The sequence below is a fragment of the Procambarus clarkii genome, chromosome 92, assembly GCF_040958095.1.
Source record: "Procambarus clarkii isolate CNS0578487 chromosome 92, FALCON_Pclarkii_2.0, whole genome shotgun sequence".
Classification (NCBI taxonomy): Eukaryota; Metazoa; Arthropoda; class Malacostraca; order Decapoda; family Cambaridae; genus Procambarus; species Procambarus clarkii.
The window spans coordinates 11,987,311-12,004,529 of NC_091241.1; the positions used below are offsets into that span (position 1 = coordinate 11,987,311).

Below are 17,219 nucleotides of genomic sequence, written 5' to 3' on the forward strand. Positions count from 1 at the left end.
AGATTTTCATTTGAACCTATATAACAGGCAGCTACCATATGAAATTGTATACAAAATAATCACAAGCTGATTTCTCGTGTCCCCAGCCTCAAAATTCATTTTCAAAAGACAGCAGGGATATACCTGAGTGAACTAAAACCTTGCCAATTCAAAATGAAAACAAACCATAGAATTTGGTTTTAAATAATTTCTAGGTTTCCCAAGGCTCCAAGTGTGTCTTGAAATATTGAGGTCATCTACAAAAAATCATCAAAAACGTGATTTGGAGCCTTAACTACAACTAGTACATTTCCCGTGCTAAATCCTTGAAACCTCATTGCTTTCCCAAGGCCTCGTACTATTTCTTGAAATGCTGTGCCCATATACAAAAATCATTATAAATGTGACTGGAGTCATATTAAGTTAACTTTTGCACAAGAAAAAGATTCTAATGACATCTGGGATGAGCCGAGGGATGCATTTTAAATCCAGGCCTTGTTTTTGATATCAGCTGCCACCTGACAATGATAACCAAACCAAGGCTAATCAGAAGGCTTGGTCACATACTGCTGGTAAGGAATATACCTGTGTTGGAGTTCCAGGATATGACTGGTTAAAGGTAAATGCTTGGTTGCTTACATCCCCCTGGAACAAAACATTCCAATTAGTCCCCCTTGTTCCAAAGTTAGGTTGTGTAACAGGATTCTCCAGCTTGATCTGCTGGGATAGCCAGTGTAGTGAAGACAGTCTGGTGCTCTGATGAACCAACATATCTCGGAAAATTTAACATTATGAATATCTGGAAAACTGCTTTAAACTCTTCAGATAACAATTCTTCAATTTCGTACTTCGTGAAAATCACGGGGGGTTGTTAAAGGAGTCAACATTTCTGGAATGGGCCATGACCGGCCTATGACACTCCCATACGACCCATGTATCATCTTCAAAAGTTGGGTGAGGCTAGTTCCAAGCGTCTTTTGTTGGGGGACGGGCAGCCTGTGTATGTATTTATTAATTTATATATATACTAGCTGTACCTGACCACGCTTTGCTGAGCCACAGCAACTGTCTCCTGGGGAGGCGAGAGTAATGTTACTGCTGAGAGCACGTAGTGTATTCTTATGACTGGATTGATTGATTGATTGATGAAGATTAAGCCACCCAAAAGGTGGCACGGGCATGAATAGCCCGTAAGTGGTGGCCCTTTTGAGCCATTACCAGTATCAAAAGATGATACTGGAGATCTGTGGAGGTGCAACTGCACCCTGCGTGACGGGAGATGTCTCCCGGACCAAATGGTGACCAAATGGTCTATATGACTGGATGCCGGTGAGTCCCTTATATATGAGCCAATGACATCAGAGATGGCGCGAATTTTGTAGGTAACCATTGGCCAGCAGTTAAACAAGCAGTTCGTGCCTGGTTGACCGGCGTTTGGGCACCTGCCCAGACAGCAGGTGTCCAGGTGTCTCGGGTACTATAAGGTGGAAGGATTAGGGAGTCTGTCTAGACACTCATACGTTTTGAGCACATATTGTTGTTGATTCCTTATGTTGGAGCATGTAGATACGTTGGTGAATAGGTGGTAAAGGGAACAGGCAGGATCTACTTCCTAAGCAGGAGATTAGGAAGATATATATATATATATATATATATATATATATATATATATATATATATATATATATGTCGTACCTAGTAGCCAGAACGCACTTCTCAGCCTACTATGCAAGGCCCGATTTGCTTAATAAGTCAAGTTTTCATGAATCAATGTTTTTTCGACTACCTAACCTACCTAACCTAACCTAACCTATAAAGATAGGTTAGGTTAGGTTAGGTAGGGTTGGTTAGGTTCGGTCATATATCTACGTTAATTTTAACTCCAATAAAACAAAATTGACCTCATACATAATGAAATGGGTAGCTTTATCATTTCATAAGAAAAAAATTTGAGAAAATATATTAATTCATGAAAACTTGGCTTATTAGGCAAATCGGGCCTTGCATAGTAGGCTGAGAAGTGCGTTCTGGCTACTAGGTACGACATATATATATATATATATATATATATATATATATATATATATATATATATATATATATATATATATATATATATATACAGGTAACATTCTTTCCATCCTATTGGAGGAAGCTGAGGTGTAGTCCAATAATATAAGCAGTCAAGAAGCGAGTAATCATCAATATAATTTAGACAGTGATTCAGTTAACTTCAGTACAGACGCTTCGGAAGTTACCACACTTCTTCAACCTCAAGAATGTAGCACTCGGCGTATGCAGTTCTAGTCGACTTCAAGAGGCTCCAGCTTCGACACAGAGCAGACAGCAAACTACGACCGCATCGAGCTACCATGCTTATCGAGTTTAGATACTCACTACCTCATCGAGTTCAGACACTCACCATTCCCCATTGAGCCGCCATGCTCCCATCAAGCTCCGCGACTCTGGCCTCACTCAGCTCTGCTTCAAGCTCCATCTCAACGTCTACGACTCTGCTGTATCCAAGACTACTAAATAAATATGAGAAACTCACTAAACACCGTGTATCTAATCAACCCAACAACGTAACATAATCATACGTTACACAACCATGATATACGATGATGGCAGCGATTACAACGGTGAAGTTATAAGGCTTAGGCACATTTTGGGGGAGTGGGTTGACCCAGCACACATTACAGGTCGAGTGTGAAGCACTAAGTAGAAAACAATGAGGATGAAATTAGGTACTTTTTGGTGTTACTTTTGAATAAGGAAAGATTTGATTTACGTTAGGTTAGTGTCGAGGTCCCCCAGGATACAACCCACAACAGTTGACAAAGTTCTGGGTACCTATTTGCTGCCTAGGCGAACAGTCGCATTAGGTGAAAGAAAACGTCCCCAACCAATTCCAAAGATTCGAACTCCGGACTCTCGAGAACGAACTCAATTGTGAGATATAATTCATATATGTTAAATCTATATATTCTGATTTATGGTTTGGTCATCATATCTTCAGCCACGTTTACCTGAGTTTACCTGAGAGCCACTAACACTAGTGGCTTCAACGAGGACAGGAAGACGGCGGCTTGTCGAAGGTCCCCCCCATATGCCTTAAACGTTATTGTAACTCATCGTCTGCATAAGTCTAATTGAATTTATTTATATTCAGATAGTTAGTAAACGTGCGATCACCGAACACAGAGTAGTTATTAATGGTAATCCACCAATCTACCAGCATATATACACAACAATTACATCAAACAAGCAATTTGACTTACGCCGGCCTGAAGGGACCATTGATATCTAACTGAATTTACATTAAACAAAAATTAAAAAAAAAAACCACGCATGACTGGCGGGTACAAAGTGTAATTATTTCAGAGAGTAAGAGCGTGTGAGAGGAGTGAATAAAAGGGTTATAATGGAGGTATATATATAATGGAGGTATGTAAACGCTGCCCGAAACGCTTTGCGTAATAGTGGCTTTAGGTATTGTATGTACTAGCTCTATCTATAAATCCATCAACTTTTGTATCTCTCCTTGTATGTATGTACTTTACCTAAATAAATATTTGTATTTTGTATTTTGTAAAGGAGTGCAGGCGAGGCGGGGCAGGTGGCGCTGCGAGCGGCGGCGGTGGTAAACACTCGCCAAGATGGTCCTCGAGAGCACCATCATCTGGTCAGTTCCTTTTCTCTCCGTTTTTACCACTTTGTTTCTCTCCGACCCTTTTCCTTGATCCCCGGGAGGGGTGCGAGGTGCCGGCCGGGTGCCAGGGAGGGGCCAGAGTGGGCCAGGTGGAGGGATATAAGGGCGTGATGGCGGGCGGAGAGGACAGACCTGGTCGTGACGGAGCACATTTGAACTCTTGAGACTTGTGTCATCGTCGGGGTTTTGGCTCTTATGATATCTCTTTTTGGGGTTATGTTGCCCACGGTGTTGTATTTCACGAAGATAGCAGGTCTAAGTTCTATAAGAATGATATATTGTGTTGTATGATGAATTAATATATTTGTTCCTAGCTGCTCTAGGCCCAGGTGATTGTCATTATAGGCCTATTAAATTATGCCTGATTTCCGTATATAATCTGATATATAGCTCACCTGGTAACTTGTCTAGACTTTTAATTATTAAATATATTGTATTCCTAGAACAGTAGTTACATAGCATATTTATGTATTTTAGAGTTAATATCATTTGCTGTAGTGACAAGTAGTAAAATGTTAATTATTTGTTGACTCTTGTGCCACAGCGTTGACAACAGTGAATATATGAGAAATGGAGACTACGTTCCCACTCGCCTGCAGGCCCAGCAGGATGCCGTCAACACCATCTGTCGCTTTAAGTTGCGTTCTAACCCAGAAAATAACGTTGGCCTCTTAACCTTGGCAAAGTAAGTATTTTAAATGTTAATGTAATGTACTGTGCTGTAATTATGAATGGAGAGAACAGTTTGATTACATGCTGACAGTGGCTGGTAGTGAAAGTCTGTGATATGATAGTGGCCAGGATACAGTAGTTTTTAATTGTAATTTAGTGAATTTGAGAGATGGAGGAGAGGAAAAAATATTAAAGGAAGTTTAAACTGATATTGTACAATGTAAACTATAAATGTTTAAGGTTCTGTTGGTTTGTCTTATCCTCTAGCATTATTTAAGTTTATAGTTAGGCTCCATTATCTTCTGACTAATTTGGCAAGTCTTATGACGTTGAGTATATAAATTTGTTTTTAATTATTAACCCTACAGGTACATAATTGTCTTATTTAATGTGTTGCTAGTGTGTAATAAAATGGATGAGGTAATGGCTACATATGAGCCGAGTGATACAGCAGTTCATGCCAAGTTGACCAATTTTTACAGTACGGAAGTATTGGCAACATTGACTACTGATGTTGGGAAAATTTTGACTCCGCTCCACAAAGTCTTACCAAATGGGAACATTAATCTTCTTACTGGTATTCGCATTGCTCATGTAAGTTACCTTTTTTAGTTGATAGTAAATTTTTCATATTGTAGAAAAGTTATTAGTAATGTGTGTAATATTGTTGAAGCCAATGTAATACATATATTGTATATAGTCTTTGTATTCATGTAAGGAGAATGGACAGGCTAGAAATAATTAAATTGTTATTGTTTTGTTTACCTACAGTTGGCTCTGAAACATCGGCAGAGCAAGAACCATAAGATGCGCATTGTTGCCTTTGTAGGTAGTCCTGTGGAAGTGGAGGAGAAGGAGATTGTCAAAGTGGCCAAGCGCCTGAAGAAGGAGAAAGTCAACATTGATATAATCAACTTTGGTGAGACTGTAAGTAGTTGTGGAACTATTTAGGTTGCCCTCGAGTAGTGGTTATGAGAGCTGTAATACATGGCCAGCTTTATATTCAACTGAAATTAATTTCCTAAAAAGATTAAGGTTGAATTAAGGGCATGATGAATTAAGTATGTGGAACATCACTATTTTAACAAAATATGGAGCTCATATATAATGAACTACATGATACGAGCAGACGACACCAGCAGTTATGATGCAAGATAATGCCTCCAATATTCTACATATTTTGCTATGACCCGCTACAAAACTACTGTTCTTACACATTCCTACATATCACAAAAATACTGAATGAGTCCATTTCCACAAGGTTATATTGTGAAGGAACATGAGGTCGAATGTACTACTGCATAGATGCAGGAAACAATGGCTGGGTGCTCTGTGCATCTACCTCATGCTGTGAATATCATAACTTTGTATTCGCTGATATCTTAACGTTGTACATAGTCTTTATCACAGTCAGGATCATTTGTGACACTATCAATGCAAAATATTTGTTTTATTCATTAAGTGGTGCTGTGGCCCCCTAGCTGCACAGTGGTGCTGTGAGGCGCTGCTTCATGTGCCAGCCTTGGTCACACTCTCAGTACTGAGGCTTGTACAGATGCTGAAGATTTGTTTCAAGATGGAGTACAGTATGTTTACTAGAGACCAGAGGCACAGGATGCGAGTCCTGTGTACCCGCGGGTGATTTGAATCTCTCCCTATACCTAAAAGCTTCATATAGGGCTCTGCACACCACCTGATCGGGTGCCTTAAAGTGCAGTGATGTGGTTAAGCAACTAATTAGCCTGAATCGTCAAGTATTGTAGCCCAATTTACCAGTATCTTGGTGAATTTCTCTGACTAGAACCTAGCAAGCGAACATAAGTGGCCTTTGTTTAGATGTTCTAATGTTTATTATGGACTAGGATAAGGGTGGTGGATACAAAGGCACAATATGTAGTCTTGCAAAACTAGATTTTTCAAGTATAGTTATGTAGCCATACGATTCACACGTGTATAATGTTAGGAAAGTTGTATGGGCACATGAAGTGTTAGGAGATGGCAGTATAAGTAGTAAGCTTTTTATTAAAGCCGTTTCTTTATATCGTAATTTAAAATACTGTATCTATGTTTTCCATTTTGATAAAATGGTGATATAGCTTACACTCCTGCAGGATTGTAACCAATCATTGCTGGAAGCCATGGTTAGTACAATTAATGGTCGTGAAGGAGGGAGTTCTCACCTCGTCACTGTGCCACCATCGCCACATCTAGCCGATGCTCTTTTGTCGTCTCCCATTGTGCAGGCAAGTACTTATTAGAACTATTATTTCCACATACTGTATATAAATTGTTCATACCTCCGACCCTTGTAAGTAGGGCATTTTCTACCTGAAGCCTAAGCTCCCAAAATGTTAATTTATTGCATTTAATTTGAATTAGATATTTCATCATTTTTGCTACGGCCATATGTATTTTGTGTGTGTGTGTTTTTGTCATATCCCAAAAAATTCTTTCCACGATGGGGGTTGTAATTTGAAGTGCCTTGATCAAGGCAGCCCTGTCTGCTAGTGCTATTGCAGCTGGATTGTTTCAATAGAACACTTCACATCTGTAATTGTCTACTCTCCTTTCAGGAGAGAGTTCTTCACTATTTCATCAGGGTTTATTTCATGCAGTTTCTTTCTAATATTAAATTGGGTTTAGCCTATCCAGATATCTTCTATCGTACATTAGTCAGAATTGTGGTTACTCAAAATGTAAATTTCTAGTACTTGTAAGATAATTACATCAAATGATGTGAATATTGTAACATTATTAGACCTTGAAATACTTTTTCAATAAAAATTAGTTTCTTGAAATTTTTTGCATTCTACTTTGGCCATATTTTCTGATGGTTACTACACTATGAACAAAAATATAGTACCACCACCTGTCTGTGTAAATCCTGCAGATCAGGCTGCTGTCTTTAGCTAAATTGAGAGCCAGCTTGCATTACAAAATAGTAGTTTGTCATATTCCTATGTCCAAAGTAATTGAAAAAGAGCATCAAAATGTTTACCATTAATTCTTTATATTTTACCAGGGTGAAGATGGAGGACCTGCTGCCAGCTTTGCTACTGGTGGAGGCTTTGAATTTGGTGTCGATCCTAATGAAGATCCGGAGCTAGCACTGGTTAGTGTACTTTTGTCATAATTATTCCATTTTGAACTTGCATGGGGTGGGTAGAGAGGAATACAATTTTCTGAAGAAATGGGGGGGGGGGGGGAGGAAGAGTTCAGCTCCCAGAATTGCATGTGCTTTGGAGACGTGTAAATCTTTGGTAGAGGTAACACTATACAGTAGTATCCTTGATTTAACTTTTGTGAAGTATACCAATTGAAGTATGTAATCACTTAACCTGCATTACTTGAATGCAAATTTGTCCCTAAACTTATTAATACATTATATTGCACTTCATTAAGCACTTTTGTTTTCAGGCTCTACGTGTGTCTATGGAAGAGCAACGGCAACGACAGCAGGAAGAGGAGCGACGTGTAGCTCAAGAATCTACCACGACTGTCACACCCATGGAAACAACACCCAAGCCACCGACGACAACCCCTACTCCCCAGACCACAGCACCAACTGAAGGTGAGGGCCTCGTGTAACTGGTTGATACCTGGTTGATCTTTACAGTTAGTGTGTACTTCTTAGAGAAGCAACAGTCTCTTATCTCTACTTTCCTCTTCATGTCTTATAAATAATTCCCATGCTCATTGAGAAACTGCACTACGGAAAAATGTATTTTTAAAACTTTAAAAAGGATTCACAATTTATAAATGCAGTATGTGATGTGATTGATATTAATATTAAGAGAAACTTTTATTTGCAGAAAACATTTTGGTTAAGTTTCTTTTACTTAATGCATTTTATGGTAACACTCCATGTATCTGGACTCTGTATTTGGAACTCTCGCTATACTTGACTTGTCAGTATCTTGTGGCTTCTGTAAATTTACAAAACCTATTGGAGGTAGTTTCACAATGCAGCAACCAAATGGACTTTATTGAAATATTTTCAATTCTCAGTTAGCATCCATTAATGGATTCTATTCATGTTTTCCCAGAATATTGTACATCGAGATTATTGCTTCTTGTTAATAGAAGTTAACTGTAATGGATTGTTTTATAAACAAAAAAACATTGACACCAGATGTTATAAATTATACTGCAATTGTTAATTTGCATTGTATTTGATTAAATGTAACTCTCACAAATACAGAGTTGGCTGTACTGTACTGTCACCCAAGCATAGAGAATCTAAAATTATTAAAATTTAAAAAATTACTGTTATAAATAATGTTTTGTACTTGTCCTTGCATTTTGTTGTGGTATTGGCAGGAGGTAAAAGTAACCATTATGGGCTATGATGAATATACAGTACTAAACTCTTGTGCATCTTAAATATCTAGACTGGCCTCCATCCTGTGTTAAGGATACAGGGAAGTTTACTGTATGAAAAGAAGCATACTCAATAATACAAAAAAACTCGGGTAGTATATCATGTACAGCAATTATCATCCTGTCAATTTTGAGTATTAACACTTCAAGCAAGCATGGCATTGTTTACTTATGCTCTGATTATTTTTACATGTATAAGACCAGAATTCCCAAATAAGTACAGTTTATACCCGAGTATGGTATTTCAACAATGACATTAAACCATATGCCTTTTCTTTCAGTTTGTTAACTTTATATGTATTGGAGTCTTGTGTTAATAAAATACAATTGCAATCATTAAAATCTAAATGCTGCTTGCTCACTATTAGTTAGGTCAGAGTATGATGGAAACTTGTCTCCTTACAGCTGGTGGTCAGTCTGAAGAAGAAATGCTGCAGCAGGCTCTAGCCATGTCTCTGGAGGCAGGGGCCGTGTCACAGAGTGCCGCTGCCAACACTGGCACATCTGCTGGAAGTACGCCTGCTGTCGGTGGTTCAGCAAGTAGTGCTGGCAAGGGGAGTATCTCGGGCAGTAGCTTATCATCTGCCACCATCCCCGATTTCTCTGCTATGACTGAGGAAGAACAGATAGCATATGCCATGCAAATTTCCATGCAAGACTGCAGTAAGTTGCATACAGATCTACAGTATATAGATATATACATATTCATATTCATGCATCCAAACACAGTGTAGTATACACATACATTTACTATTTGCAAACATACAGTACATGCATAGGTGCACATTATTCACATACCTACAGCACTCGTTACATGATTTGATTCCATGGCTTGACCCCAAAACTACATTTAATCATCATAATGTACTGTGCTGGGATGAAGCAAGCGATATAAACTTATTTAAGCTTGAAAGAAACAATGTTGGAACCCAATAGGTTTCGAAGAGGTTAGTGAAAGTATTTTGTAATTACTGGAGGTGTTGGCTGTTGAACTCCACTAAACACAATTCAGTGTTTTAGAATAAGAAACTTGTAAACAATGTGCACTAAGTAGTAATTGTGTATCCAAGCCCCTATATGCTACATTTCTTGCCATTTTGCCAACTCTTTGAATTACATTCTTGAATCCTTGCACCTCCAAAATATTCTGGGTTATATTTTGTACTGGAAAGTGGAAGGGATGTTATATATTAATGTTCCATTAGGCTAGTGTTTCTCAACCATTTTACCATTGAAATAATTCCTGTTTGTTTTAGATAAACACACATGGATTTCAGTGTCAGCTGAAAGGAGACTATTTCTGTCCTTGTTCTTGATACTAGTTAAATGAGAAACACTAAACACAATGACACTAAAATGCATTTGCAGTTGATTAGAATTATCCTATATATCACCATCTCTTGTGGAAACCCTAGTTACCTTGGGGTTCCATGGCACCCTGGCTGAGAAACGCTGCTCTGGTCATTTGGTGGGAGAAAAATTGACTTTGTCCCCTGTTTTTTCCCATACACTATTTAATCTATTGTACCATGAAATTTGATTGTCACAGGCCTGGCCTTTCACAAGATTATCGTGACTGCTCCCCCTCATCCAAATAGAGGGCTGCCCCATGTTGAAGTTTATAGTTACATTAAACTTGCAACACGAATCTGTTAAGCAAGTGACATCTGTTTGGCTCTCTCATTAAAGCCTTTTCTTATGGCTGCTCTGCAAAATAAGTACAACAGTGAAAATGCACTGCTAAAATTTATTAAAATGTTCCCGAAATTAATGCTGATACTTGTATTAATTATTACAGAGCCAAAGGAGGAAGCGATGGATGTGGACCCCCCTGCTTCAGCTGCTAAGCCATCAGAAAGCTTGAAGGTTTTTCATGATTTGTTTTTAAGTATCTTCTAAATACATTCATCAGTACACACAGCTTTGCTATGACATTAAATTAGCAATTTTTATTTTTGCTTAACTATTTTTAATAACATTTCTAATATTACTGACAATTACGTCATTACGAGGGTAATGACAGTACTTTCACTATGCTCGTATTTGCCATTCAGTGTACAATAAAATTAAAAAAAAAAAAAAATCCATCACCAATTCTTGTGTTGTAGTAGAAACTGGCCCCCGAGTAATTAAATATCTTCATGTGTTTCCATTGCATAGAATATTGTATACAGCCAATACTTGGCAACATTTTTCATACATTTGCTACAAATTGGCAATTCCCCCTTCCCAGCTAGGTGCATACTTTTGATAATTGCTTGCTTGCTTCCTCCCCCCCCCCCCCCCCCCCCCCCCCCCCCTCCTATCCTCCATCCCCTTCATTTTTTTCAATGGTTTCTTACCATTCTAATAATACCTTTTCATATTTACCGTTAATTATTTTGGCATTATTATATGTAACACTTTATGCATTTCATGGCTTATAGCAGGAATACCCTAGGGGTGGGGCATGTGGGATGCATTTCGGTAAATCAGATGCTTACTTATCTGTAACTTTGGTGCAAGATGTAACTTATTATGCCCCACCACCTACCCTTTAGTACTTGTCATGCTAATTACAGCCCATCTTGTCATAATCTTGAAGTTGAGTGAGTACCTGTTGGTTTAAGGTTAGCTTGTTGCCGGCTTATGGTTGTATGTACCCGACTGTAGCACCAATTTTGAAAGGGTATAAAAAATTTGCTGTCATCATTTTTGTTTCATACTGCTTTATTCCTTCTATGATGTACGGTTAAAGTATCTCCAAGTGTTGGCTTTTAAGGTACACCCAATATAAGCTGGTTGATGCAAGTTGGGCAGTTGTTACTTGCTAGGATCGAGTAACAAGGATTTGTGACGGTTGGTTATTTCTTTGTATTTTTTTTTTGACAGGCAAAAAAGGAAGAGGAGGAACAAGATTTCTCAAGGGTAATGGCAGATCCAGCTTTCCTGGAGAGTGTGTTGCAGAACCTGCCAGGGGTGGATCCCCAGAGCCAGGTGGTGAAGGAGGCTGTTGGTTCACTCACTCAACAGGATAAGGATAAAGATAAGGATAAAGATAAGAAAAAAGATGAAAAAAAGTAAGATATAATGTTATAGGCACAGAAATAAAGCTATTTCCATTTCCCTTTGTGTAGCTTCTGCAGAGCTGAACCATCATCTTTGGGTACAATGTGTCGGTAAGGATCATTTTGTCAGGAGGAACTGGATGTAATCTGCTTATATTACAGATACACAAAGGCTTTCAAGGTGTATATGTACGATTAGTTCTTCCCAGATGAGCAGTCAACGTGCAGTAAAGCTTCAATTTTTTAATTTAACAGTATATGATATCACTAATATTTATACATTAACTTCAAAATTGTAATTTTCACATCAGTAAATATAGGCAACTGAAAACTGTTTGTAATTATTCATATACGCAGGTACAGTATTAGTCTTTTTGGAAATTTGGGCTACTTCAGTCATTCCTGAAGTTTATGTATTATAGATATTTTCCATTTGTAAGGATTATAATTTTTTTTATTTATTTGCTTATATGAATTACTGGCAAAATGTTTAAGAATAAATCTTGTATAAGACAGATGTGTATATTGTTTCCTTATTTTATATTTCATATCCCTAAGAAATGTGACAATTTCAATCGATTTAAATCTGGGTGAACACTCTTATAACTAAAATTTGTTTGTTGCAGGATGTCATCATTTAGGTATATTAAAATGTAATGGGAGGTACTTAATATTTTTTTAATTGTATCTTGAAAACACTATATGTAAGCTTTAGAACATGGTAAATTTTTATGCTGTAGTGTAAATAGAATGAAGTATTTTTCTGAAGGAATGACTCCTGTACTGAATTTCCTCAGGCTGTTAACTAAAATGGGCCAAGTGTCTTAAACCTATGCAGTACTATACAGTACTTCAAGACAGGAACATTCCAATAAATTAATTGCCAAATTGTAATTAATAATTTAAGACTCGAGGAGTGGGACTTAAATTTTGTACCTGTTGGTGCATAGTGTTAAAAAGGTTATAACATATCAAAGTATGCAAATAATGAGGTGCTGTCATAAATTATTTAATTGTGCAGTTTTTATTTTTTCTTTGTTTTTGTCTAGGACAAGAAGCCTGTTTATATACTGTATACTTTAGGCTTGTATTGAGGTCCCCCCAAGGTGGAACTGTCCTTCCCAGGATGCAACCCCACAACGGTTTTCCAACTCCTGGGTACCTATTTACTGCTAGGTGAAAGGAAACTTGCCCAGCTATTTCTGTTCCACATGGAATCTCCAAATTGGTGCGGTGTTGCGAGGATTAACACTAAAACGACAATGTCACAAAAATATTTAGTACAAACAAAAGTAAATTGTAGATTTGGTCATATTAAAAAAATGAATTACGAGAGTGATTAGGTAAATTTTAATATTTTTTCCCCTTTTAGTGACATTGAAGGAAGGTAGAATGACTTGAGTAGTATTTAATGGGAGGATCTTTGACAAGCAACTGAATGTCACTGTCCTGGCTACTAAAGATGGTGGCCCTCGGGTAAGATGTCATGAAGTTGGATGTTGATATGTGAAGTTATGTGCTGCTGCCGTGTGTAGTTTAGGAGATACGACTAGTGAATTGCATGTGTGTTTTGTTTATGCAAGATTGCCTTTGTCTTTAAAATCAAATCAAATACTGTACTCTTAAATTAATAAAATGGTAGAACATTTATTATCGAGTCTGCATATTATTATGCAGACGATGAGTATAATTGAGAGGTTTACATAAGTACAGTAGATTAATTATATAATTCAGAATCACACTTAATAACCAGAACTTCTTGGCCTAGAATGCAAGATCCGATGTGCTTAACAGGCAGAATGAATTTTATTTTCAAATTTCTATACAGAATTTTTTTTCCAACAATAAAAATATTATATTAGGAAAATGAATCATTGACTTGGTTACATTAGGTTTGAATAGGTTAGGTTTGATCAAATTTGTATGTTAGTTTTGACTCGGATAACATACAATTGCAATCCTATATAATACAATGAAAGCTTTATCCTTTCATAGGAAAACAAATAAAGAAAAATTAAATATAAAACAAAAATTTGGCATGTTAGGCAACTTTGGCTATTTGGTACATTATACAATGTGTGTACTCACGTAGTTGTGCTTGCGGAGGTTGAGCTTTGGCTCTTTGGTCCTGCCTCTCGACCGTCAATCAACTGATGTGCAGATTCCTGAGCCTACTGGGCTCTTTCATATCTACATTTGAAACCATGTATGGAGTCAGCCTCCATCACATCACTGCCTAATGCATTCCATTTGTTAACTACTGACACTGAAAAAGTTCTCTAACGTCCCTGTGGCTCATTTGGGTACTCGGTCTCCACCTGTGTTCCCTTGTTCGCGTACCCCTCGTGTTACAGTTTATCTTTATCTACCGTATCAATACCTTTTGAGAATTTTGTAGGTAGTGATCATGTCTCCCCTTACTCTTCTGTCTTCTAGAGTCACGAGGTGCATTTCTCGCAGCCTTTCCTCGTAACTCATGCCTCTTAGTTCTGGGACTAGCCTAGTGGCATACCTCTGAACTTTTTCCAGCTTTCTTATGCTTGACAAGATATAGGCTCCATGCTGGGGCTGCATACTTCAGAATTGGTCTTAGAGATGTGGTGTACAAGGTTCTGAATGATTCCTTTTACAGGTTCCTGAAGGCAGTTCTGAGGTGGCATATGCCGCCGATGTTATTCTTGTTATGTGGGCTTCAGGAGACAGGTTTGATGTGGTATCAACTCCTAGATATTTTTCTCTGTCCGTTTTATGAAGGACTTCTTCTCCCGTTTGATATCTTGTGTCTGGCCTCCTGTTTCCACCGCCTAGCTTCATTACCTTACATTTACTCGGGTTGAACTTTTGTAGCCATTTGTTGGACCATTTATTCAGTTTGTCTAGGTCATCTTGTAGCCTCATAACATCTTCCTCTGTCTTAATCCTCCTCATAATCTTTGCATCATCAGCAAACAATGAGAGGAACGATTCTATGCCCTCTGGGAGATCATTTACATATATCAGAAACAGTATAGGTCCAATGACTGAACCCTGCGGGACTCCACTGGTGACGCCTCGCCAATCTGAGACCTCACCCCTCAGTGTGTGTTTGTATGTATGTATATTGTTACGGTAATCTGTTTAAGCAGAAGATTCTGCCTGTTCCCTTTACAGCTACACCACCTATTCACCAACGTATCTGCATGCTCCAACATAAGGAATCAACATCAACAACAACAACAATACGTGCAGACACCTCCGTGTCTAGACAGATACCCCCCCCCCCCCCCCCACCCTCTAGTACCCGAAACACCTGAACACCTGCTGCCTGGGGCCAACTCCACTCGCCGGTCGACCAGCCACTAACTGCTTGTTTAAGACTGCCGGCGATAGTTATCTGCAACATCAGCGCCATCTACACTAGGCCTGGCCCACATATATAAGCAGCTCACTGACGGCCAGTCCACACGGGAGACATCTCCCGTCACGCAGGGTGCAGTCGCACCTCCACAGATCTCCAGTATCCTGGAGATCTGTGGATACATTACCAGTATCAATACTGGAGATACCCATCTTGTGGGCGGTAGTGGAAAGGGTTACAGAGGCACATAATGGGTTCAAGGACTGAGCCCAACAATTCATTTAGCTAAGCAAGTTACTTTCTTGATGAGCTAGTTACAAAATTCAATATAAGTCGTCACATCAACAATGGGTTCGAGATCATCCACAAGTACAGTTTCTAAATGAAGCAACTGACGTATGTGGAGAGATAGTGTCACAATTGATATGTTTGTCCTGCACACCGCCCCCCATCCAGTGGCATCCTGGGGAGGGTCAGTAATTCGATCCTGGGGGGGGGGGGGCCGTGGTATAAGCCTAACATATACTGTATGTATAACCTGGCTTCCTGTCCCCCGACACAATGAATTATTATTAATTATAAGATGATCAAGAAGATGAAGAAGTTGTAGTAGTAAAGTGAATAAAGTCAGTTATAGGGGCTTAGAAACGTGAGTGTTCATGACGACAGATTAGCTTCAAGGAGAAAAGCCTCACTGCCGGTTAGGGAACCTACCAATTTACCCAACAAGCTATTATATAAAAATCTCATGGAATTAAGACAGTTATCCTTAAGAATCCATTTTTTTTGTTTAGCTTGTGCCAGCGACGCCGTCAGCGCCACCTGTGGGCGGGACCCGCGCCGCCATCAGCGCCATCTGCAGGCATCACCAGCGCCGCTCAGTACTAGTCAAGGAGTTTACTCTCCTACTAGTAAACTAGCCTCGGCGGATTCAAAACAAAACTAGTTGTCAACAATGGCCTGTGAGCGGGTGTGTGGAGCGCAGATGTGTCCTCCTCGTTAGCCAGGACTGACGCTCCTCTGGCCTGGCGTGGTGTCAGCCAGTGCGGGTGTCAGTGTCAGCTCCTCACCCGTTAGCGGCCAGAGAGAAATTGGCAGTGTAAACTCCGTTATTTGAGGCAGTGACAGCGGGGAATAGGACTAGCAGTGGGACCAAGAGTGTAAACCCTCCCCCCAAGTGCAGACAGTGATTTGTAAACCATAATAAATTGAGTGTAAACGGAACTATTTGAGGTAGTGCTATTGAGGGATGGTAACAGTGGGCCCAAGAGGTGTAAACTGCCGTGAGAGGTAAACCAGAATAAGTTGGCAGTGTGAACTTGTTAGTAGTGATATGGAGGAGCGCTAGCAGGAGGGCCAGGACGTGTCCGTGGCTGCCAAGGTGAGTACTCTTACAGTAGTTTGTGTTTGTCCTACACACTTCTGGAGCTGGATTTTGATGACTTTCCATCCTTAGTAACAGGTGTCACCCCCCCCCAGTAACAGGTGTCACACACCCCAGTAACAGGTGTCACACACCCCCAGTAACAGGTGTCACCCCCCCACCCTAGTAACAAGTGTCAGGTTGAAATCATTACAGAAGAATCTGACGAATGACTGCTGTATTTTCTTAGTTGCGTTACAAGCTTAATGTCGTGATCAGTCATGAGGTTTAAAGCCATGTCATGGAGCGGAGCGGACAGTAAGATTTTGTTAAGGTACAGGTATCGGTCATCTTTGAACTAAACTGATTGTGCAATATGATAGATGTGTTGTGATAGTGGGGGGGTTATTAAAGCTGTACCTTTATATTTTTTATATTTCTCATTAAGATCCATATATATCTGAGCCATTTGGACAAATGAATGTTTTAGGTCTGGATAGAGACCGGGTTGCAGGGACATTGATCCTTGGAATGAAATGAAAACCTGTAATGCCAAGGTTAGGTAAACTAGTATTTATTGACGTGCATAGTAAAATATAATGCAATTTTTTTTTAAATACTGTACGATAATACTGATTTTTTTTTTACAGTAATATTTTTTAAGACAGACTAAATCATTAACTAACAAAATTACTTGCAGGCCTAATGTAATTTTGTTAATGTTGTACC

The 17,219-nt window shown here is 39.0% G+C and overlaps 2 protein-coding genes across 7 annotated transcripts in view; both read left to right on the forward strand.

The window, feature by feature from the left end:
• The first annotated feature begins 3,549 nt into the window (after nucleotides 1–3,549).
• On the forward strand, nucleotides 3,550–12,303 carry Rpn10 (regulatory particle non-ATPase 10). 3 transcript variants are annotated; one of them, XM_045769827.2, is made up of 10 exons: nucleotides 3,550–3,664; nucleotides 4,236–4,376; nucleotides 4,846–4,957; nucleotides 5,135–5,290; nucleotides 6,475–6,606; nucleotides 7,386–7,475; nucleotides 7,781–7,934; nucleotides 9,149–9,406; nucleotides 10,542–10,609; nucleotides 11,615–12,303. In XM_045769827.2, the coding sequence occupies exons 1-10, from the start codon at nucleotides 3,639–3,641 to the stop codon at nucleotides 11,804–11,806; spliced, it is 1,329 nt and encodes a 442-aa protein (XP_045625783.1). In that variant the 5' UTR covers nucleotides 3,550–3,638; the 3' UTR covers nucleotides 11,807–12,303. The 3 variants fall into 3 exon arrangements, with proteins under 3 accessions (XP_045625783.1, XP_069175459.1, XP_069175458.1); XM_069319358.1 differs by lacking the exon at nucleotides 3,550–3,664 and adding an exon at nucleotides 3,814–3,944; XM_069319357.1 differs by lacking the exon at nucleotides 3,550–3,664 and adding an exon at nucleotides 3,900–4,020.
• A 3,752-nt stretch (nucleotides 12,304–16,055) lies between these two features.
• LOC123748658 (tyrosine-protein phosphatase non-receptor type 13) overlaps nucleotides 16,056–17,219 on the forward strand; it is a 182,933-nt gene continuing 181,769 nt past the window's right edge. For 3 of the 4 annotated variants that reach the window (XM_069319364.1, XM_069319365.1, XM_069319363.1), the window contains exon 1: nucleotides 16,056–16,508. The gene's annotated coding sequence lies outside the window, so the exon portion shown is untranslated. The remainder of the gene's footprint in view (nucleotides 16,509–17,219) is intronic. The other variant, XM_069319362.1, reaches the window with a different exon arrangement.